This window comes from Trichechus manatus, unplaced genomic scaffold (assembly GCF_000243295.1).
Source record: "Trichechus manatus latirostris isolate Lorelei unplaced genomic scaffold, TriManLat1.0 scaffold00015, whole genome shotgun sequence".
NCBI lineage: Eukaryota > Metazoa > Chordata > Mammalia > Sirenia > Trichechidae > Trichechus > Trichechus manatus.
Genome location: NW_004443951.1, coordinates 4,021,529 through 4,046,128, shown reverse-complemented (window position 1 = coordinate 4,046,128; position 24,600 = coordinate 4,021,529). Strand labels below are relative to the sequence as shown.

The following is a 24,600-nucleotide window of genomic DNA, read 5'->3' as shown; positions in this document are numbered from 1 at the left end:
TTTTGTGAGTTAGAATTTTGTTCTACATCCTTCTCCAGCTCTGTCCAGAACCCTCTGTTGTGATCCTGGTCAGAGAAGTCAGTGGTGGTAGCCGGGCACCATCTAGTTTTACTGGACTCAGTCTGGTGGAGGCCTTGGTAGCTGTGGTCCATTAGTCCTTCGGACTAACCTTTTCCTTGTATCCTATTCGACTATTGACTTTTAAAAAATTTCCCTCTGCAGTTTTATATTTTTGATTTTTGTGTGATAATGCCTCTTCAAACAAAACAAAATAAAAAACCAATTGCAAACTTCAAATAAGGGAAGTAAATCAGCTCTAACTAATTCCCTAATTAGATGTTATAATTTCAGTAGGTGTTAAATAGGGAAATGCCACTGAATGCATGAATTGGTAGTTATGGAAGTATTATTATAGAAAAGACAGAGCTCACTGGTGTACCTTTCCTTCTTTCTAATTTGCTTTCTGTTCAAATTGCCTTGAATATTTGAAATAGTATCTTCCCAAGTTTAACCAATTGTGGACTGTTTGGCTTAGTGGTAACTAGGATTAGAGTGGGTATTTAGTTTTTATGTTTGTTGTTGTTGTTAGTAATTTACATTTTTATGCCACCATTTCCTTTTTCCCTAATTTCTAAATAGTAAAAGTAATACCTGCCCAATAGCACTATGGAAGAAAGGCTTGGTGATCTACTTCCATGAGATTACCAAAATACCAAACCTGTTGCTGTAAAAGTCAGTTCTGACTCATGGAGACCCCACGTGTTTCAGAGTATAACTACTTCATAAGATTTTCTTGGCTGTAATCTTTAGGGAAGCAAATTGCCAGGCTTTTCTTCTGTGTGCTGCTGGTTGGGTTCAAACTACCAACCTTTGGGTTAGTGGATAAGTGCAAACTGTTCGCATCACCTAGGAATCCCTTCTGTAAGATTACAGCCGTTGAAAACCCTGTGGAGCATAGTTCTACTCTGAAACACATGGGATTGTCATCAGTCAGAATCAACTCTATGGCAACAGGTTCGTTTTGGTTCACTGTAGACATTTGGGAAAATATAACCTAGTATAAAGACGATATTAAAAATTACCCATAATCCAAAGCCAGCACAACCTGACCAAGGCAAGGTCTTGGAAACTTCATAGACACATCCAAACTCCCTGAGGGACTGAATTACTGGACTGAGGGCTGGGAACCATGGTCTCAGGGGACATCTAGCTCAACTGGCATAACATAGTTTATAAAGAAAGTGTTCTACATCCTACTGGGGTCTTAAAAGCTTGTGAGCAGCCATCTAAGATACTCCACTGGTCCCACCCTCTCTGGAGCAAGGGAGAATGAAAAAAATGAAAGACATAAGGGAAAGATTAGTCCAAAGGACTAATGGACCACAACTACCACAGCCTCCACCAGACTGAGTCCAGCACAACTGGATAGTGCCTGGCTACCACCAGCGACTGCTCTGACAGGGATCACAATAGAGGGTCCCGGACAGATCTGGAGAAAAATGTAGAACAAAATTCTAAAACACACACACACAAAAAAGATCAGACTTACTGGTCTGACAGAGACTGGAGAAACCCCAAGAGTATGGCCCCCAGACACCCTTATAGCTCAGTACTGAAGTCACTCCTGAGGTTCACCCTTCAGCCAAAGATTAGACAGGCCCATAAAACAAAACGAGACTGAATGGGCACACCAGACCAGGGGCAAGCACGAGAAGGCAGGAGGGGACAGAAATGCTGGTAATGGGGAACCCAAGGTTGAGAAGGGGAAAGTGTTGACACATTGTGGGGTTGGCAGCCAATGTCACAAAACAATATGTGTATTAATTGTTTAATGAGAAACTAATTTGTTCTGTAAACTTCCATCTAAAGCACAATTAAAAAAAAATTACCCATAATCCTACCACCCAATAACTACATAACATGCTTGTATATTTCCTTCTGATCCTTCATTTGTATTTATACATGTGTGTGTTTGTATATTTTATAAAATCAAGTCATTCTGTGTAAATAAATTTATCTAGATTTGCAATTCTTAATATTAAATCAAAAACATTTCTCCATGACATGAGAACATGATTTTTAATAGTTACTTAATATTGTATTTTATAAATTAATCCTATTTAACCATTCATCTGTATTGTACCGGTTTTTCTCTATTTTGAATAACACCATATTGATCATCCTTGTATATAATTCTTTAACTAAGCCTCTCTTTCCCTTAGGATAGATAGATTCATAAAAGTAGAAATGTCAGGACGAAAGGCATAAATATTTTTAAGGCTCCTGGAACATTCCTGTCCAAATTGTTTTCTAGAGAGGTTGTGCTGATTTATACTCCCCTTTAATTCATCACACCCTTCATCACCGTTTAGTATTATAGTTTTAGAAGTCTGCCATTCTGATGGCCCCCTCAGAAGTATAATTTTAAATGTTTTTTGTTTGGTGACTTGTTCATGTCTTTTGCCCATTTTTTTAGTGGTGTATTTATCTTTTTCTTATGTCCTTTTTTATTTTTTTTTATAATAGTCCATTTAAACAAATAGTTATTTAAAAAGAAGACTTTTTTTGAATAGTCTTAGACTCGTTCATTAACCCTAATATCTGAGAAATTGCTAATATACGTTGTGGAGTCCCTGGGTGCTTAAGTGCTGAACTACTGACAGAAAGGTGGGCAGTTCAAACCCACCCGGAGGTGCCTCGGAAATAAAGTCTGGTGATCTGCCCCTGAAAAGTCACAGTCTTGAAAACCCTATGGAGTGCAGTGCTACTCTGTACACATGGGGTTGCCATGAGATGGCCATTAGACGGCAACTAATAATAACAACAGCAACATTGTTAAGTAATACTTTTATCCAGTTTGGAGCCCATTGCTTGGTAGGTATTAGTGTGAAGAGTAAATGAACATATATAAAGAAAGGCAATTCCCTAGTTTGGTACATAATGTGTACCTGAAAATATGCATGAAAGTAGACTGTGTGAGTTGAACAAAGACTTGCATTGTATAAGAGGGAATATTCTTACCACATATTATAAACTCCTTAATGACACCTTGCCTTTTAGACAACATTTAATGATTTGTTCATAAATTTTATTCCTTTCTTTCAAAAATGAACATATAGGCAGTGGGCCAAAATCTAACGGGCTAAAGTCAAAGTGATTTCCAGATTATATTATGTTTATAAACCTTATATTTATTGTCACTCCTATTGAAACTTTAGTTTTTCTGTTTTTCGACTAATTAAAAGAATAGCAGGATATATGCAAAATATATTCAAATAGTTACATGAGCACTTCTCTTCAAATAGAGAGTTAAATTTTACTATATCTAGATTGTGTTTTACAAGATAGGGTTAAAGCTTGGGGTTATAGCTGAGTTTATACTGCAGTCTTGGTTTGGGAATATATGCTTTCTGAAAGAAAGGTGAAGATAGGATATTAATGGCTTACAGCTAAATACAGAGAAGGAAGGAAGTAGCTTACTGCTAGCTCTCTGCCCTGAGCAGAATTCCGTGGGGAGCTACTGGGGGCGAAGAATGAAGCCTTTAGAAAGGTTGTTTATTAGGAATATTACAAGATTATAATGCAGAAATGCCTCCACTGTACTGGAGCAAGGGAGAATGAAGAAAACGAAAGACATAAGGGAAAGATTAGTCCAAAGGACTAATGGACCACAACTACCACAGCCTCCACCAGACTGAGTCTGGTGGAATATATATTTGCATATATATATATTTTTGGTCTTAAGGGCCTCCCGCCCCTAGTGTGAGAAGGAATAGAATCTATTTTCAGAAAGCTCTCTAAACATTTTAGTTGAAGTAACGTAAGTCAATCATAGTTTTTATCCTTAATATGGGCTTCCCACTCCCAGTGTGTAAGGAATAGAATCTATTTTCAGAAAACTCTGTAAGCATTTTATTTAAAGTAACATAAATCAATCATAGTTTTTTATTCTTAATATGGTTCTGTCTCTTGTTAGGCCACATCTATTTTGGTTCTTGCCTCAGATGGGGACAAAAGAATGAACTAGCAAATTCTCTTGTCTTATAGATGTATATTATTTGCCTTGCTTTGGTTTTCTTCCTGAATTTTCTAACATGTATTAATTTTTTTCTCTCTTTTTATTGCCTACCTCAAAAGTTGAGTGATTCTGTAACATCATTCTTCTTTTCTAAACAACCTTAACCTTGATAATCGTGGGAAGTATTTTTGAAGTTCTGTATTTCCCCTCTTGAGCTCAGACTTGACTTTAGCTTCTTAAAATTACCTCCTTCTCGGCCTTTACCCACCTTCCCTAGAATGCATTAAAAATGTATTCTACCTTTTGACGTTTCCTGGAGAGAGGAAGTATTTTCTAATGACGTATATTTGAGCAATTACTGTTAATTAATAATTTCAGCTACACTTCTGAAAGCAGGATTACTGAGGAGGTCAGGTTTACCAAATTCCAGGATTAATTGAATCTGAGAATCTTCAAATCCAAAATAAAATATTTTGCAAACCACCACCTCCCAACCTGTTTTTTCTCATATATTTCCTATGTTGTGGAACAACACTTCCGTTAACCCAGTTAACCAAGTTTGAAGCTTTCTCTTTGCCTCTACTTCACATCTAATGAGTCACCATTGCTTTGGATTCTACCTTTTCTCTATCCCCTAAGTAATTGATATGACCCAAGTCTTTATCAGTTCTTACTGTCTTAGTTATCTAGCACTACTATAATAGAAATACCACAAGTGGATGGCTTTAGCAAAGAGAAGTTTATTCTCTTACAGTTTGGAAGGCTAGAAACCCAAATTCAAGGAGTCACCTGCAAGGGAAGGCTTTCTCTGTTGGCTCTGGAGGAAGGTCCTTGTCATCAGTCTTTCCCTGGTCTAGGAGTTTCTCAGCACAGAGACCCTGGGTCCAAAGGAAGCGCTGCTCTCCTGGCTATTGTTTCTTGGTGGTATGAGGTCCCCCTGTCTCTCTGCTCACTTCTCTCTTTTATATCTCAAAAGAGATTGGCTGAAGACACAACCCAATCTTGTAGATTGAGTCCTGCCTCATTAACATAACTGCCGCTAATCCCATCTCATCAACATCATAGAGATAAGATTTACAACACACGGGAAAATCACATCAGATGACAAAGTGGTGTACAATCACACAATACTGGGAATTATGGCACAGCCAAGTTGACAGATATTTTTTGGGGACACAATTCAATCCATGACCTTACCTTCACTCTTTCTGTAGTCTTTTAAACTTCCTTCTCCCTTTTCCTGGTCTCTGTTCTGCCAAATCACCCTCTTTATCTATGTCTGAGTGATCTCTCTAAAACCATTCTATTCCTAACATTTTTTTTACATCCTCAGTATTGTAAGTCTTAAAGTTTGAAAACTCAGATTTTAATTTTTCTGAAGTTCAAAATTAAGGAGTAGTGACCTCCTACGATTATGCCTTCGCCAAAATCTGGAGTTAGGAAACATCTCCTACAGGAGCTAAAATTATTAGGCTGTATTTACATATATATACATATAAATTTGGTGAGGATTTTCATTGACTGGGGATAATTTGACTTAGAAGCATGTGATTGTAGAATGAGTTGAAAGAACCTATCAGTCTACATCTGGTTTTCGTTGTCTGCTTTGACTGAATCACAGATATCCATTTGCCCAATACAATGCTGACTGTGTCCAGAAGAAGCACAGTATTGCTTCAGATAGCCAAAGCAGAAGTTGTGGGGTAGAAACACTTTTGTAAATATTTGCTTGTGTTTTACTAGACAGTTTTGGGGACTTTAGCTAAAAGTATTTATAAATCTTTGAGGGAGCCAATTTTGGCAGTTTTAATAGGTTAGTAAGGAAAAAATAGTGATTTGTTAGGAAATCCAACGTATTTTTAGACTCCAAATGTAAAAAGGGAGTGTATACTGGATAATTATATCAATGTATCATCATTCCTCATTCAGCAAATATTTATTGAGCATCTCTTGCCAGACGTGATTCTAGGGGTTTGGGATTCATCAATAAATGAAACAAATGAAGACCCCTGCCCTTGTGGAGCTTACATTACAGTGGCAAGAAACAGACAATAAATAATAACCTAAATAAGTATAGATGTTAGAAGGGATAAGTACAATGGAGAAAAGAAAAAAACAGAGCAGGATCAGGGGAATTGGGAATGCTGGGCTTTAGGGGCAGGTTTTAGTGTATGCTGGTTAGGAGACCTCTTTGAAAAGATATCAGTTGTCCAGTAATTAATGAGTATCAGTTGCTAAGCACATGTCAGGCTTTAGGAATTAAGAAAACATGAATCAGATTCCATCCTAGATCTCAGAACACAGCTGAGCAAAGGAAGGAAAAAGATGTAAACAAACTAGAGCATTATAGTGTTATAGATGGCTTTGATAGAAGTTTATACAAAGCGTAGTAAGGCACATAGACCTCTATTTCTCTCTCTTTCTCTAATTCGATCTCATCTCTGTGTAATTTATTTATTTAAACTAAGACTCTTAAGCCTTCTGGCTACCAAGACATTGGCTTAGATTACCTTAGGTTTAGAGTCATGTGAATTGGCCATTCTCTCTCAACACTTCTTCATTACCTTCTTCAAAAAACACTGTCTACTCAACATGTCCAGATCGGTTCCAAATTACAGTCAGTGGCACTTCAAACTACCTAATTATTTAAACGGAATATTTTCATTCAGCATCCATCCGTCATGTACCCTTAAGTCCTTTGTCGTCGAGTCAATTCTGACTCATAATGACCCTATAGGACAGAGTAGAACTGCCCCGTAGAGTTTCCAAGGAGCACCTGGTAGATTCGAACTGCCAGCCTTTTGGTTAGCAGCCATAGCACTTAACCACTATGCTACCAGGGTTTCCATCATGTACTCCCCCCAAATATATAATGAGCACCTAACATGTGTAAGGCATTTTGCTAAATGCTAGAGATACAACAAAGAATAAGACTGACAAGCTTCTGCTTTCTAGGAGCTTACATTGTAGTGGAGGAGGCAATCAATAAGAAATCAAATGCGATGTCCCATATATTATGTATCAACAATTCTGAAACTTTGTGGTCTCAGGATTCCTTTACACTTTTAAAAATTATTGAGGAAGCCCAAAAACGTTTGTTTATGTGGTACGGGTTATGTATCTATTGATGGTTATCAGATTAGAAATTAAAACTGAGAAATTAAAAAAGTATTTGTTCTTTTAAAAATAGCAATAACAAGCCCATTACACAAATAAAATGAAAAAAAAATTAATGAAAAGAGTGACGTTGGTTCATATTTTTATCAATCTCTTTATTGTAATAGAAGATCACTGGATTTCCATATATACTTCTGCATTCAACCTATTATGATGTCTTGTTTTGGTTGAAGTGTATAAAGAAAATATGGCATCAGACAGATACATAGTTATTAAAAAGGGAGATGTATTTTAATAGCCTTTTCAGATAATTGTGGATATTCTTCTCTGATATTTCACCAAAACTCAACAAGTGATAGTTTCTTAAAGATTAGTTTCTATGTGGAATCTGAAACTATATCAGTGAAATTCTCATACTGTATTACATTGAAATCCATTGGTCAGTCTTCCTCTTTGAATGGATCTTTTATACTGTGTATGATTTTGTAACATCCTAAATTGCAGATCTTCCAAATGTTGACACATTTCATTATCTGATTTTAAAAAATTGTGTTTATTGATATTGCCACTTATCTCATCAGAAAAGTGTTTAAGGATCTTTGAAAGTCTATCAAGGTCATGGTGGTGGGGGACTACAAGTTTCCCAAAGGTCTAATGTTAGCCTGGAAGCTTGAATTATGTAATTGGCAGCAAGTAATGTCAGTTTTCCCTGAAATGATAGGCTTACCTTGTGTGAATAATACAGTTTTATCAGTTGTTCTTTCAAGTAAAAGCGTTGTTTAATGAGTAAAGTGTCAGTTTAGTTCAAAACTCAGACAGTTGCACAAGTCCTTTTCCTTGAGATGACCATTATACTTTAGTCTGTAGCAGAAGTGTTTTATGCATACTTCCTATTTGTTCACATAGAATATTTAAAAAGTATGTACCCAAAGATAAAGAAGTAATGTTTATTGCTCTTCAAGGGCATTCGTAAGTGAAACAGGCATGTTTTTTTTCTACAAGGACATGATGGTGAAGCTAGTACATTTTGGTGCCACTGCCTTGTTTTGTGGTAAGGTGCCAGCCATTTTACCACTATTGCTGTTGCATCATCAGTACAAACATCAACACAGTGAAAAATGCAGATAACGTTATAGCATTATTACAAAAATAGTTTTGCCCTCATGGGCCTCCTGACCTCATTGGACCCCTAATGTTGTTATGTATCTTATTTCACCTAATTTTCACAGTAGTTTTTTGAGGTAGTTAATGATATTAACCTCTTTTGAAATATGTGGTTACAACTCAGAGATGTTAAGTACTATCTGCCTGAGGTCACATAGCAGTAAAGCAGTGAAGCTGCAACTTGAACCCAAGTTTTTTGACTCTCAGGTTCTTGTTCTTTCCTTTTCATAAACTGTCTCCAAAGGTTTATATTGTTATCTCTTAGGAAGGACTTCGTCTAGTAAGAAGGGTATGGAATGAGACTTGTTTAACAGGTTGCTTGAAGCCTAGAAGGAGCCCTGGTTGCTTAGTGGTTAGAGCACTTGGCTGCTAACCAGAAGGTTAGTGGCTCAAACCCACCAGCTGCCCCATGGGAGAAAGATGTGGCAGTCTGCTTGCTTAAAGATTTACAGTCTTAGAAACCCTATGGGGCAGTTCTACTGTGTCTCATAGGGTCATTATGAGTCATAATCGAGTAGATGGCAATGGCTTTGGTTTTTTTGGCTTTTGAAGCCTAGGGACTCCATTTTTATTTGCTGTTTTCTAGGTGGTATGTGGTTGAAAAATACTAAACTTTCCTGTTTCTTTTTTCTGTAAATAAGCATAATAATACTACTACTAATAATATCTACTTCATAATTTAATTCTCATAGTTGTTGTGAGAATTAAATTAGTTAATAAACATGTCATGTGTTTAGACCTGTGCTGGCACAAATTAAGTGCCAAATAGATTTAACTTTTATTATTTACACAGATAAAGATGGGGCTCCGGCATTTCAGCTGAGGGAACAACTTGAACAAAAGCCTGAGATTTATGAGTTGTGTGAGCTTTAAGTACAATATAGCTCAAATGAAAGAGTTCATGGAAGAATATATTGAGAATAAGACCAGAAAGGTAGATTTGGGCTCTGATTATTGCTGGACATGGAGCCCTGGTGGTGCCGGGTTTAAGAGCTACGGCTGCTAACCAAAAAAAGGTCGGCAGTTTGAATCCACCAGCCGCTCCTTGGAAACCCTATGAGGCAGTTCTAATGTGTCCTGTAGGGTCGCTATGAGTCAGAATCGACTCGACAGCAATGGGTTTTGGTTTTAGAGCTATAAAATATTATCAAATTTGTGTCTCTAGAGCCTAAGACGGTGACGAGCACATGGTATGTATTTATGTTCTACCTGAGTATTGGAATATTTGAGTTAATTTAAGGAAGGAAAGCATGTCCTTTTAGCATGAGCAACTTATGTGGAGAAGGTGACATTTCACCGTAGCCCAGAAGGATAAATAGAATTTTAATAAGCAAAGATATCAGAGGCGATTAGAATGGGTGAAGATAAACAGTGTACTACCCAATCAAGTGATTGTACTTTCCAGGAGACTGTAAGTTATTTGAGATCATGGATTGTGTCATCCACGCTCATGTACCCAACATAGTACCTGATGCATATTGCGGCTGAGTAGACATTTGAACGAACTGTCTCAACACTTAATCTTGTAAATATGGTTTTTGCATAATGTTTTCATTTCACAATAACTTTCAGAGAAAATGAGGTCTTCCTGATTATAGAGGGTAATTCTTTTTACGTCAATTACGGAACAGGCAAATAACCACTTCCTTTTGCAAACAGGCAGTAATTTATTCGTAGCTGTTGTATGTCTTAAAGGGGAAGAAAATGTGACTTTAGGAAGACAGATTCCTAAGCAGTGGATCAAGAATGGTAAGATATAGGAGTGTTGGGACCTTCTCTTAAAATCTACTTCTTGTGGTTTGTTGATAGTTGCTGTCTAGTTGGCTCTGACTCATGGCAACCCCTTGTACAACAGAACAAAATGCTGCCTGGTCCTGTGCCATCCTCATGATCGCTAGCATGCTTGAGTGCATTGTTGCCTTACAACCTAGGGGGCTAATCTTCCAGCACTGTATTGGACATTATTCTGTTGTGATCCATTTTTATTGGCTAATTTTTTGAAGTAGATGGCCAAGCCTTTCTTCCTAGTCTGTCTTGCTCTGGAAGTTCCACTGAAACCTGCCCACCATGGGTGACCCTGCTGGTATTTGAAATACCAGTGGAATGGCTGTAAGCATCATAGCAACATGCAAACCACCACAGTTTGACAAACTGACAGATGGGTGGTGGTCTTGTGGTTTAGTTTGTAAGAATCACAGTGGAAGAGTGAAGCCTTTTTAATGACCTCATATTTTTACTTATTCAAATATGTATAATGTAGGAAACGTGATTAGATTTGTAATAAAAGAGCGAAAATGATAAAATCCTAAAAACTTAAGTATTTTACTTACTGGATGAATTTTGTTTTTTCTACTATGTGCCTTATAGTTTCCATATAAGCAGGCATTATGGGGAGTTAGGAGTTACAAGTAATCCACTTCCTATTAATTTTCTCTGGCTAATTGTTTATTAAATTATTATTAGTACTTGTTTTGTCTTAAGGCTGTGGGTGATCATAATAACATGTATTAGTATTATCGACGCATTGCATTGGGCAAATCTGCTACAAAAGACTTCTCTAAAGTGTTAAAAAGCAAAGATGTCACTTTGAGTACACCTGACCCAAGCCATGGTATTTTTCAATGACTTCATATGCATGCGAAAGCTGGACAATGAATAAGGAAGAACAAAGAAGAACTGACACCTTTGAATTGTGGTATTGGTGAAGAATACTGAATATGCCATAGACTGCCAGAAGAACGAACAAATCTGTCTTGGAAGAAGTACAGCCAGTATGCTCCTTAGAAGAGGGGATGGTGAGACTTTGTCTCACGTACTTTGGACATATTATCAGGAGGGACCAGTCCCTGGAGAAGGACATCATGCTCGGTAAAGTGGAGGCTCAGCAAAAAAGGGGAAGATCCTCAACGAGATGGATTGACACAGTGGCTGCAAAAATGGGCTCAAGCATAGCAACGATTCTGAGGATGGCGCAGGACCAGGCAGTATTTCGTTCTGTTGTATACAGGGTCACTGTCAGTTGGAACTAACTCAACGGCATCTAACAACAACAACAACAAGAATTAGTATTATAGTATGTGTCCAGCACTGTGCTAAATATTGCACTGATGAATTATTTCATATAACTCTAAAAACAACCTCATAAGGTCTAGGTATTATTACTATCTTGATAGGTAATATTGTCATCCTCATTTTAGAGATGAGAAAAGTAAAGTTCAGAGGGATTAAGTAATTTTCCCAAGGTTAGGGTGAATAATGAATGGCAAAGCTAGTTATCAAACTGGGGTTTGGCACTCCTAGGAATATATCCTAGAGAAATAAGAGCCGCCACACAGATAAGACATATGCACACCCATGTTCATTGCAGCATTATTCACAATAGCAAAAAGATAGAAACAACCTCAGTGCCCATAGTTTGAATGGATAAACTATGGTACATACACACAATGGAATAGTATGCAATGATAAAGAACAATGATAAATCTGCAAAACATCTCACAACATGGATGAATCTGGACGGCATTATGCTGAGTGAAATAAGTCAATCACAAAAGGACAAATACTGTATGAGACCACTATTATAAAACTCATGGAAAGGTTTACACACAGAAAGAAACAATCTTTGATGGTTACGAGGGAGGGGAGTGGTGGGAAGGGAAAAACACTAAATAGACTATAGATAAGTGGTAACTTTGGTGAAGTGTATGACAGTACATGATACTGTGGAAGTTAGCACAAGTTGACCCAGGCAAGGTCATGGAAGCTCCATAGATACATCCAAACTCCCTGAGGGACCGAATTACTGGGCTGAGGGCTGGGGACCATGGTCTCGGGGGACATCTATCTCAATTGGCATAACATAGTTTATAAAGAAAATGTTCTTTGGTGAGTAGTGTCTGGGGTCTTAAAAGCTTGTGAGCAGCCATCTAAGATGCTCCACTAGTCCCACCTCATCTAAAGCAAGGGAGAATGAAGCAAATGAAAGACATAAGGGAAAGATTAGTCCAAAGGACTAGTGGACCACAACTACCAAAGCCTCCACCAGACTGAATCCAGTGCAAGTAGATGGTGCCTGGCTACCACCACTAACTGCTCTGACAGGGACCACAATAGAGTTCTGGACAGAGCTGGAGAAAAATGTAGAACAAAATTCTAACATACACACACAGAAAAAAGATCAGATTTACTGGTCTGACAGAGACTGGAGAAACCCCAAGAGTATGGCCCCCCAGACACCCTTATAGCTCAGTACTGAAGTCACTCCTGAGGTTCACCTTCCAGCCAAAAGACAGGCCCATAAAACAAAACGAGACTAAATGGGCACACCAGCCCAGGGGCAAGCACGAGAAGGCAGGAGGGGACAGAAACGCTGGTAATGGGAAACCCAAGGTCAAGAAGGGGATTGGGTTTACTGGTTGTGGGGTTCACAATCAATGTCACAAAACAATATATGTATTAATTGTTGAATGAGAAACTGATTTGCTCTGTAAACCTTCATCTAAAGCGCGTGCGCGCGCACACACACACACATACACATACACACTAAAAATACTGGGGTTTGACCCAAGAACTAACCCTCTTATCCTTTACACTAAACTGCTAACCACAGCCAGTTTTGTCGAGTCGATTCCGGCTCATAGCGACCTTATAGGACAGAGTAGAGCTACCCCACAGGGATTCCAAGGCTGTAAATCTTTATGGAAGCAGACTGCCACATCTTCCCCCGTGGATAGGCTGGTTCGAACCACCAACCTCTCAGTTAGCAGCTTTAACCACTGCACCACCAGGGCTCCAAACTACTTAAGAGATACTAAAATAAAGAGCAATCACTTTGTGGGGCATTGGGATGTTTTAATGAGCCCTGGTGGTACAGTGGTTAAGCGCTTGGCTGATAACTGAAAGGTTTGTGGTTTGAACCCACCAGCCGCTCTGTAGGAGAAAGATGTGGCAGTCTGCTTCTGTAAAGATTACAGCCTTGGAAAAAAGCCTATGGGGCAGTTCTATTCTGTCCTATAGGGTCACTATAGGTTGCTGTGAGTTGGAAATGACTCGACAGCAATGAGTTTCAACTGTGGATTTGCAATCCATTGTGGATCGTCAGTTCAATTTAGTGGGCCAAGACCAGCATTTTTCAAAAAGTGAAATACAACAGAAACGAATGTTCCAGTTGTATATATATGTGTATGTATGTATATATGTGTGTATGTATTTGTGAACTGGGCCACGTTATAAAATATATTTCTTATTGTGAGTTATAGTCAAAATTTAGAACCACTGGCTTAGAGGATGGAAAATGAGCTTAAAAAATGTAATTAAAAATAGAGGTGGGTGCTAGAGATGAAATTCTAGGGATAAACTGAATGTATAAATAACATTATAAAAAGAGTGAGGAAGAGTTAAATTGTCTTTAAAGATTTGTGTTTTGGGGAAAATAATGTACTATTATAAAGGTGTTTTAGTTAATTCATTAAATTGAGCCCCTTTTAGCAGAGAATCACTCAGAATTAATATAGCTTTAATTTTACTTCTATAGAGTTGCCTATGCAGATGGTTGGTGAATCACGTATATTTTTACTGTAATTTTATTTCTAATATGAACAAATTATTTATGATTGAGTAATAACCAGACATCTCATTGGTGCTTTGTGTTCACACAGGTATTTTTCCCATTAGATCCAGTAGTGTTTATTGGCACACGGGAGAATGGGAGAGGATGAGCTAGATTAGTCATAGAATAATCGAATCTTGAATTTTCAGCTGGAAGGGACAATTTAATCCAAGTCTCCCATTTTAAGGTGCTAAAATGAATATTCAGATGGTATAAGTGACTTGCTAAGGTCTACACAAGAAAAAGTAACAAATCATGGACTATATCTTCTGATGCTTAGTCCTCAATTCTTATATAGTAATATGCTACCTATTTGCCTTGATTTATTCTTCCTGTCAGCACCCCTTTTACACACACACACACACCCCTACCTTTGCCTCTAATTCCTATTCAGTCTTTAAAACAACTCTAATCTTGCCCCCAGAAGCTTTCCTGAGGCTGTCCCCACAAACACACACTCTTTGGGATAGGTTCCTGAACTCTATGCTTATACTATTATTTCCTCTCTGGTAGCACTAGTCATTCTGTATAGTAGCAGTTGTCTGTTTGCATACATTTTTCCCTGTCACTAGAGCATAAGATCCCTAAAGGCAGGGACTGGGCCTTATTTGACTTTATGTCCCCAGTTTCTACACAGTATTTGGTACACAATAACCAAACAGACAAACAAACTGGTTGCTGTCTAGTCAGTCGATTCAGACACATAGTGACCTCATGGGACAGAGTAGAACTGCTCCATAGGGTTTCCAAGGAGCGACTGGTAGATTCAAACTGTCCACCTTACAGTTAGCAGCTGTAGCTCTTTTTTTTTTTTTAGTTTGAAATTTTTGTTTTTATTGTACTTTAGGTGAAGGTTTACAGAACAAATAGTCTCTTATTAAACAGTCAGGACACATATTGTTTTATGACATTGGTTAACAACCCCACGACATGTCAACCCTCTCCTTTCTTGACCTTGGAGGACCTGTTTTTTTTGGTGAAAATATACATAGCCAAAGATACACCATTCAGAAATTTCCACATGTACAATTCAGTGACATTGATTACATTCTTCTAGTTGTGCTGCTATTCTCACTATCCTTTTCCAAGTTATTCCATCACCATTATCTTCAACTCACTGCCCCCTAGACTTCCCATCAGACCTTTTGATTTGCTATTGTCAATTTGAGCTCATGTAATTCTTTTTTTTTTTTTTGTACATTAGATGAAGGTTTACGGAACAAACAGTTTCTCATTAAACAGTTAGTATGCATATTGCCTTATGACAATGGTTAACAACCCCACGACTTGTCAACACTGTCCCTTCTTAACCTTGAGTTCCCTATCACCAGCTTTCCTGTCCCCTCGTGCCTTCTAGTCCTTGTCCCTGGACTGCTGTGCCTCATTGGTCCTGTTTTGTTTTATGGCACTGTCCAATCCCCGGCTGAACCGTGAACCTCGGAAGTGACTTCACCTTTGATCTGAAAGGGTGTCCGGGGGCCATACTCTCGCGGTTTCTCCAGTCTGTCAGGCCAGTAAATCTGGTCTTTTTTTTTGTAAGTTAGAATTTTGTTCTACATCCTTTCCCAGCTCTATCCAGGACCCTCTCCTCTGTTGTGATCCTGGTCTGAGCAGTCAGTGGTGGTAGCCGGACACCATCTAGCTGTGCTGGACTCAGTCTGGTGGAGGCCTTGGTAGCTGTCGTCCATTAGTCCTTTGGACTAATCTTTTCCTTGTATCCTGTTCTCTGCATTCTCTTTTGCTCCCGAGACCAGTGGAGTATTTTAGATGGCTGCTCACAGGCTTTTAAGACCCCAGATGCTACTCACCAAAGTAGAATGTAGAACATTGTCTTTAAAAACTGTGTTATGGCAACAGAGGGTTCTGGACAGAGCTGGAGAAGGATGTAGAGCATAATTCTAACTCACAAAAAAAAAGACCAGATTTACTGGCCTGAAGGAGTCTGGAGAAACCTCGAGAGTATGGCCCCCAGACACCCTTTTAGCTCAGTGGTGAGGTCACCTCCGAGGTTCACTGTTCAGCTTGGGAGTGGACAGCCCCATAAAACCAAATGAGACTAACGAGGTACAGGAGTCCAGTGACAAGGGCCAGAAGGCAGAAGGGGACAAGGAAGCTGGTGATACAGAACCCAAGGTTGAGTAAGGATATTTTTGATGTGTTGTGAGATTGTTAACCATTGTCATAGGGCAACATTTGTAGTAACTGTTAAATGAGAAACTATTTTGTTCTGTAAACCTTCATCTTAAGTGAGAATAACAGCACAATTGGAAGAGCGTAGTCAATGTCACCAAACTGTGCATGTAGAAATTTTTGAAACGGTGTATCTTTGGCTATGTGTATTTTCAACAAAAAAAAAAAAAGGGTTGAGAAGTTAGAGGGTTAATATGTTGTGGGGTTGTTAACCAATGTCATAAAACAACATGTGTACTACTGTTTCATGAGAAACTATTTGTTCTGTAAGCCTTCACCTGAAGTACAATAAAATATTAAAAAAAAAAAAAAACTGTGTTATGGGAATTGAACTAGATATTCCCTGAGAGCATGGTCCCCACAGGCCTCTGCCCAGCAATTCAGTCTCTCAGGGAGTTTGGATGTGTCTGTGGAGCTTCCATGACCTTTCCTTGTACAAGTTGTGCTGGTTTCCTCTGTATTCTACTGTCTTACCCTTCACCAAAGTTACCACTTATCTATTGCCTATTTAGTTTCCCCCCAGCCCTCCCATCCTCATAACCAACAAAGATTGTTTCTTTTTGTGTGTCAACTTTTACATGAGTTTTTACAGTAGAGGTCTCATACAATATTTGTCCTTTTGTGATTGACGTATTTCACTCAGCATAATGTCCTCCAGTTTCCTCCATGTTATGAGATGCTTCACAGATTCATTGTTGTTGTTTATCGTTGCATAATACTCCATTGTGTGTATGTACCATAGTTTGTTTATCCATTCTTCTGTTGATGGGAAAGTAGGTTGTTTGCATCTTTTTGCTATTGTGAACAGTGCTACAGTGAATATGGGTGTGCATTTGTCTACCATGTGACGACTCTTATTTCGTTAGGATATATTCCTAGGAGAGGGATTGCTGGATAGTATGATATTTCTATTTCTAGCTTTCTAAGGAAGTGCTATATCATTTTCCAAAATGGTTGTATCATTTTGCATTCCCATCAGCAGTGCGTAAGAGTTCCGATCTCCCCGTAGCCTCTCCAACGTTTGTTATTTCCAGTGTTTTTGATTCGTGCCAGTAATGCCAGGGTGAGGTGGTATCTCATTGTGGTTTTAATTTGCATTTCTCTAATGAGCAGCTGTAGCTCTTAACCACTGTGCCACCAGGGCTCCAATAGCTACCCAAAATGTTATATGAATAAATGGATGAATGGATTTCTCTTTACCTAGATCAATGCAGAAATAAATGAAACAAAGATAGGAAACTAATAGAACCAATAAAAGTGCTAAGTGCTTTGGTAAATATTTTCAGATAACTTAAAATCTAATTATAGAGACAAACACGTGAAAAGTAGAAATAACAGTGTTGAGCAGTATATGATTAAATATTATAGGTAATCAGTATATACTTGATCAAAGAATAATTATTGGCATTTGGAAGTCCTCTAGGAGTTCAGAGGAGAGAGATCACTGCTTTCGGACTAGTTTTGGAATGCTGCTTTGAGGAGAACTAGGACTTGTTCTGAGGCATGTGGGGTTTAGGTAGATGGGAAGCAGGATACAGTCAGTGTCAAGGTTTAAGGAGGGGAGTTTATAACAGGAGCCAGGAAGATAATTCAGGTAGAGTATTTAGGGGTCAATGAGAAGATGGTTTGGTTAATGTTAAAAAGGCATGAAATGGAACATGTGGAGAGCTTTTACTATTAGAGAGGGTGTTTGGACTGAATTAGGGGAGAATGTTGAGATTTTTGATAAACAAGGTATTTCAGTAAGCTCAATTTGAGTGAGGTGTGCAGGTTGCATTGAGGGTGGCAGAGCCTATAGCATGTACTACATTTGTGGTTATATTTTGTATACAGGCATGAGTTGATGAAGACTTAAGCCGCCATATTGTAAGTGCAAATTGAAAGAAAGGACAGAATGAGAGACTGTATCAAGGTTTTAGTTCTTACATTTAGGTCCTTGATCCATTTTTAGTTAATTTTTGTATATGGTGTGAAGTATGGTTCCAGCTTTGTGCTTTTGCATGTGGAAATTCAGTTGTCCCAGCACAATTTATTGAATAAACTATTCTTTCCCCTTTGAATGGACTTAACACCCTTGTCAAAAATCAGTTGACCATAGATACATACATTTATTTCTGGACTTTGAATTCGATTCCATTGGTTTATATGTCTGTCGTTATACCAGTACCAGCTGGTTTTGATTACTGTAGCTTTATAGTGTGTTTTGAAATCCGGAAATATGGGTCCTCCTACTTTGTTCGTCTTTTTCAAGATTGCTTTGGCTATTTCACATAAAAGTGAGGATTGGTTTTTCCATTTCTGCAAAGAAGACTGTTGGAATTTTGATACTTATTGTGTTTTATCTATAGGTTGCTTTTAGTAGTATTGACATCTTAACAATATTAAGTCTTCCAATCCATGAACATGAAATGTCCTTCCATTTATTTAGGTCTCCTTTAATTTTTTTCAGCAATGTTTTATAGTTTTTAGTGTACAAATCTTTCACTTCCCTGGTTAAATTTATTCCTAGGTATTTTATTTTTCTAGATGTTATTTAAATGGAATTGTTTCCTTAATTTCCTTTTCAGATGGCTCATTGCTGGTGTACAGAAACCCAATGATTTTTGTGTATTGACCTTGTACCCTGCCACTTTGCTGAATTCATGTATTAGCTCTAGTAGCTTTCTTGTGGATTCTTTGGGATTTTATATATATATAGGATCATGTCATTTGTAAAAAAAGATACTTTTACTTTTTCCTTCCTGATTTGGACATCTTTTATTTCTTTTTCTTGCCTAATTGCTCTAACTGGGACTTCCTTTGCAATACTGAATAGCAGAGGTAAGAGCAGGCATCCTTGTCTTGTTCATAATCTTAAGAGGAAAACTCAGTTTTTTCTCCATTGAATATAATGTTAGCTGTGAGTTTTTCATAAATGTCCTTTATCAGATTGAGGAATTTCCCTTTTACTTCTATTTTGTTGAGTGTTTTTATCATGAAAGGGTGTTGGATTTTGTCAAAGATTTTTCTTTGTCAGTTGAGATGATCTTGTAGCCTTGTCCTTTGTTTTGTTAATGTGGTGTAATACATTTGATTTTCTAATGTTGATCTACCCTTGCGTTCCTGGGATAAATCTTAATTAATACGGTGTATAATCCCCTTAATATGCTTTTGGGTCCAGTTTGCTAGTATTTTATTGAGGATTTTTGTGTCTATATTTATAAGGATATTGGTCTGTAGTTTTTTTTTTTTTTCTTTCTAGTGATATCTTTGTCTGGCTTTGGTATCAGGTTAACGCTAGCCTCATAGAATGAGTTAGGAAGTGTTCCCTCCTCTTCTGCTTTTTTGGAAAAGTTTAGGATGTATTGGAGTAACTTCTTGTATAAATGTTTGACAGAATTCCCTAGTGAAGATATCTGGTCCACGACTTTTTTGTTGTTGTTGTGAGGTGTTTGATTACCAATTCAATCTCTTCACTTGTTAAGGGTTTGTTGAGATTTTCTGTTTCTTCTGGAGTCAATTTAGGTAGTTTATGTGTTTCTAGGAATTTATACATTTCATCAAAGTTATTTATTTTGTTGGGGAACAGTTCATAGTGTTTTCTTAAGGTCCTGTTTATTTCTGTAGGGTTGGTTGTAATGTCTGTACTTTCATTTCTGATTTTTTGATATTTGAATTTTATCTCTCTTTTTCTTTGTCAGTATAGAAAAAGGTCTGTTGATTTCATTGATCTTTTCAGAAAACTAACTACTGGTTTTATTGGTTCTCTCTATTGTTTTCCTGTCTTTGTTTAACTTGTTTCTGCTCTGATCTTTGTTTTTTTCCTTCATTCTGGTAGCTTTGTGCTTGGTTTGCTTATCTTTTTTTAGTTCCTCAAGTTGTAAAGTTAGGTTATTGCTTTGGGGTCTTTCTTCTTTTTTAACATAGGTGCTTACCACTATAAATTTTGCTTTGAGGACTGCCTTTGCTGCATCCCATAAGTTTTGATATGTTGTGCTTTATTTTTCATTAAATTCTAAGTATTTTCTAATTTCTCTTGTTTTCTTCCTTGACCCCAAACCAAAAACTAAACCCATTGCTGTCAAGTCAATTCCTACTCATAGCTTCTCTATAGAACAGAGAAGAACTGCTCCATAGGGTTTCCAAGCCTGTAATCTTTCTGAAAGAAGACTGCTACATCTTTCTTCTGTGGAGTGGCTGGTGGATTTGAACTGGTGACCTTTTGGTTAGCAGCCTAGAGCTTACCCACTGTGCCACCAGGACTCCTTTTCTTGACTCATTGGTTATTTACTAGTGTGTTGTTTAATTTCCACATATTTGTGTATTTTCTAGTTTTCCTTCTGTTATTAATTTCAAGTTTCAGTCTATGTGCTTGCAGAAGATACTTCGTATGATTTTCACCTTTTTAAATTTAGTGTGACTTGTTTTGTGGCCTGGCATGTGGTCTATCCTGGAGAATGATCTATATGCACTGGAGAAGAATGTATATTGTACTGTTGTTGGGTGGAGTATTCTATTTATGTCTCTTAGGTCTAGGTGGTCAGTAGTGTTGTTCAAATCCTTGTATTTCCTTAATGATCTTCTTTCTAGATGTTCTGTCCGTTATTGAAAGTGGTGTGTTGAAGTCTCCAATTATTATTGTAGAACTGTCTATTACTGTCTCCAAATCTGCCAGTGTTTGCTTTATATATTTTGGAGCTCTGGTGTCAGGCGCATATATATTTATAATTGTTACATCTTCTTGTTGAATTGACCCTTTTATCATTATATAATGTCTTTCTTTGTCTCTTATAACAGATTTTGACTTAATGTCTATTTTGTCTGATATCATTATAGCCACCCCTCTTGGGCTGTCTTTAAGATGTTTACTGCATTTTTGGTTTGCAGTAATTTTTGCTGTAATGTACCTACCTGTGGATTTCTTTGGTTTATCCTGGTTGGGTTTCCTAGAGCTTCTGAAATATGTGGCTTCATGTCTTTTATCTGTTTTGGAAAATCCTCAGCTAGATATTACTTCTGTTCCACTCTTTCTCTGTTTTACGTACTCTTTCTTATATATCTTCCATTCCTGTGACTCATTATCTCTTGTTCTGATGAACTTCTTCTGACCTCTCGTCTAGTTCTTTGTCTAATCAGCTGTTGAACTCATTCATTGAGTTCTTAATATTGCTTATTATATTTTTCAATCTTAGACTTTATATTTAATTTCTTTTAAAAGCTATCATTTAAAAAATAATTTCTAAGGCCTTGCTAAAATTTTCAGTCTGTTATCTTACTGAATGTATTAAACATAGTTACTTTTAAAGTTTGGATTTGTTAGTTCAAATATCTGGAACGCTGTTGGTCTCTTGCTATTGTCTTTGGTTCTTAGTGATTCTTTATATGTGGTCTTGTCTCCTTGTGTACTTGGTGCTAGACATTATGTTTGAAAAGTTGTTTATAGAAATAATTCAGCAGCTAAGATGATATTACCTTCCTGTAGAAAAGGTTTTCATTTGCTTTTGCTAGTTACTTGAGGTCACTAACAATTGGGGGTAGTTTTAACCCATTTCGGAGCCCTGGTGGCACAGTGGATAAGAGCGTGGCTGCTAACCAAAAAGTCGGCAGTTTGAATCCACCAGCTGCTCCTTGGAAACCCTTTGGGGCAGTTCTGTTCTGTCCTGTAGGGTCGCTATGAGTTGGAATCAACTCGATGGCAACAGGTTTGGTTTGGGTTTTGGTTTAATCCATTCCAGGCATCAAGAAATTTCTGGCTACCCAGATGACTCAAAGCCAAGCAGTTGTTTTAATTCTCTTTCATCCTTAATCCCAATGTGCAACCCTTTGTGGTCCCAATCAAAGCATGAGCTATTTTCCAGAGTCCCCCTATTGGTAGATCCTGGTCTCTAAACCTTTGACCAGACAAAGCTTTTAAGTGTATTGCCCAGCCTACATCTCTTCTCCTGCAGTAATTACCCAGATACTTATAATGCCACCAGGAAAAAAACCATAAAAACCAAACCTGTGGCCATTGAGTGGATTCCAACTCACAGCGACCAGGAGAAAAGCAGCTCAAAATACCAGGTTTAGATCTTAAAGAGTTTTGTCTTCTGCCAGAAGTTGACCTGGTAATTCTTTACTACCTTGTTGGTGTCTAATGCCTTCAACCAGTTGTTTTTTTAAATAATCTGTCCAATTTTTCTGGTTGTTCTCAGTGGGAAGATTGCTCTGAACTACCTAGTCTGCCATAATTAAACACAGTTATTCTTTTTGTTATAAATTGTTGGAAGTAGATTGCCAATCTGGAAAGAATAGACCAATGTAACTGTATTAAGGAAATGGTACAACTAAAAAGCTTTCCTGCTGGCCTCACGGTTTTAAAACTTTCCTTTCAAACATGGGGACATATTGCATACATTAAGGTTTTAATTTTCATAATCTTTTATTTCAGCTCGTGATGCTGATGAGCGAGAGAAGTGGATCCATGCCTTAGAAGAAACAATTCTTCGACATACTCTCCAGCTTCAAGTAAGAGTCTTTACATGGCTTTTGGACAGTTCATTAGTTTCTTGTTTGTTTCTTTTTTGTTTTTTAAATACCTGTGATATGATGTAATGAGAATTAATTTCTGAGTTGCTCATTTTTTGCTTTATAAGTGTGATCATATATAGTAAAGTCATGTCATTTCTTCTACTTTCTGGAGGGTAAAATACTAATTTTTGTCTAGAAACAAGATAGTACAAGGCAATGTTGAAAGTGAAATGTTATGTTAAAATGTGCTAGATTCATTTTTTAAATTTAGTATTTATAGTTGGTTATTGACATAACTGAACTATATAGTTAGATGTGTGCATTAATTGCTATAAGCTGACCTCTGAGCACTGCTTTTGCTGTGTCCCAAAGGTTCTGCTACGATGTGTTTTCTTTTTATATATGTATATATATTTACTGTAGTTTAGATGAAGGTTTACAGAACAAATAGTTTCTCATTTAACAGTCAGTACACATATTGTTTTATGACATTGGTTAACAATCCCATGACATGTCAACACACTCCATTCTTGACCTTGGAGGATACTTTTTTTTTTTTTTTGGTGGAAATATACATAGCCAAAGTTATACCATTTCAAAAGTTTCTACATGTACAATTCAGTGACATCGATTACATTCTTCCAGTTGTAGTGCTATTCTCACTATCTTTTTCCAAATTATTCCATCACCATTATCTTCAACTCGCTGCCCCCTAGGCTGCCCCTCAGACCTTTTGAGTTGCTGTTGTCAATTTGATCTCACATAATTTTTTTTGTACTTTAGATGAAGGTTTGCAGAACAAATAGTTTCTCATTAAATAGTACACATGTTGCCCTGTGACAATGGTTAACAACCCGGCGACATGTCAACACTGTCCCTTCTCAACCTTGGGTTCCCTATCACCAGCTTCCTTGTCCCCTCGTGCCTTGTAGTCCTTGTCCCTGGACTGCTGTGCTTCATTAGTCCCGTTTTGTTTTATGAGGCTGTCCAGTCCCTGGCTGAATGGTGAACTTCGGGAGTGACTTCACCACTGAGCTAAAAGGGTGTCTGGGGGCCATACTCTCAGGGTTTCTCCAGCCTCTCTCAGGCCAGTAAATCTGGCCTTTTTTTGTGTGTTAGAATTTTGTTCTACACAGCTCTGTCCAGAACCCTGTATTGTGATCCCAGTCAGAGCAGTGAGTGGTGGTAGCTGGACACCATGTAGCTGTACTGGACTCAGTCTGGTGGAGGCCTTGGTAGCTGTGGTCCATTAGTCCTTTGGACTAATCTTTTCCTCGTATCTTGTTCTCTTCATTCTCCCTTGCTACCGAAGGGATGAGACCAATGGAGTGTCTTAGATGGCTGCTCACAGGCTTTTAAGACCCCAGATGCTACTCAGCAAGGTAGAATGTAGAACATTGTCTTTATAAACTGTTATGCCAATTGAGCTACATATTCCCCAAGAGCATGGTCCCCACAGCCCTCTGTCCAGCAATTCAGTCCCTCAGGGAGTTTGGATGTGTCTATGGAGCTTCCATGACCTTTCTGGTAGGATATGGTTTCATTCTCATTTGATTTTATGAATTTCTTTGTTCCATCCTTAATTTCTTCTATAACCCAGTAGTTTTTGAGCAAGGTGTTCAGTTTTCATGTGTTTGATTTTTTCTCCTTGCTTTTTGTGTTGTTGATTTCTACTTTTATGGCTTTATGGTCAGAAAAGATGCTTTGTAATATTTCAATGCTTTGGATTTTGTTAAGGCTTGCTTTATGGCCTAATATGTGGTCTGTTCTGGAGAATGTTCCATGTGCATTGGAAAAGAAAGTATACTTGGCTGTCATTGGGTGGAGTGTTCAGTATATGTCTGTGAGATCAAGTTGGTTGATTGTAGTGTTTAGCTCTTCCGTGTCTTTGTTGAGCTTCTTTCTGGATGTTCTGTCCTTCACTGAAAGTGGCGTGTTGAAGTCTCCTACTACTATTGTGGAGCTGTCTATCTCTCTTTTCAGTGCCGTTAGTTTGTTTTATGTATTTTGGAGC

General features: G+C 37.8%; 1 protein-coding gene across 5 annotated transcripts in view; it reads left to right on the top strand.

The window, feature by feature from the left end:
- The window catches only part of OSBPL9 (oxysterol binding protein like 9), a 177,694-nt gene that overhangs the window by 65,728 nt on the left and 87,366 nt on the right, over positions 1–24,600 (top strand). For all 5 annotated transcript variants that reach the window (XM_004371744.2, XM_023727081.1, XM_004371749.3 and 2 more), the window contains one exon: positions 22,507–22,583. In XM_004371744.2, the coding sequence (XP_004371801.1) occupies positions 22,507–22,583 (77 nt within the window). The remainder of the gene's footprint in view (positions 1–22,506; positions 22,584–24,600) is intronic.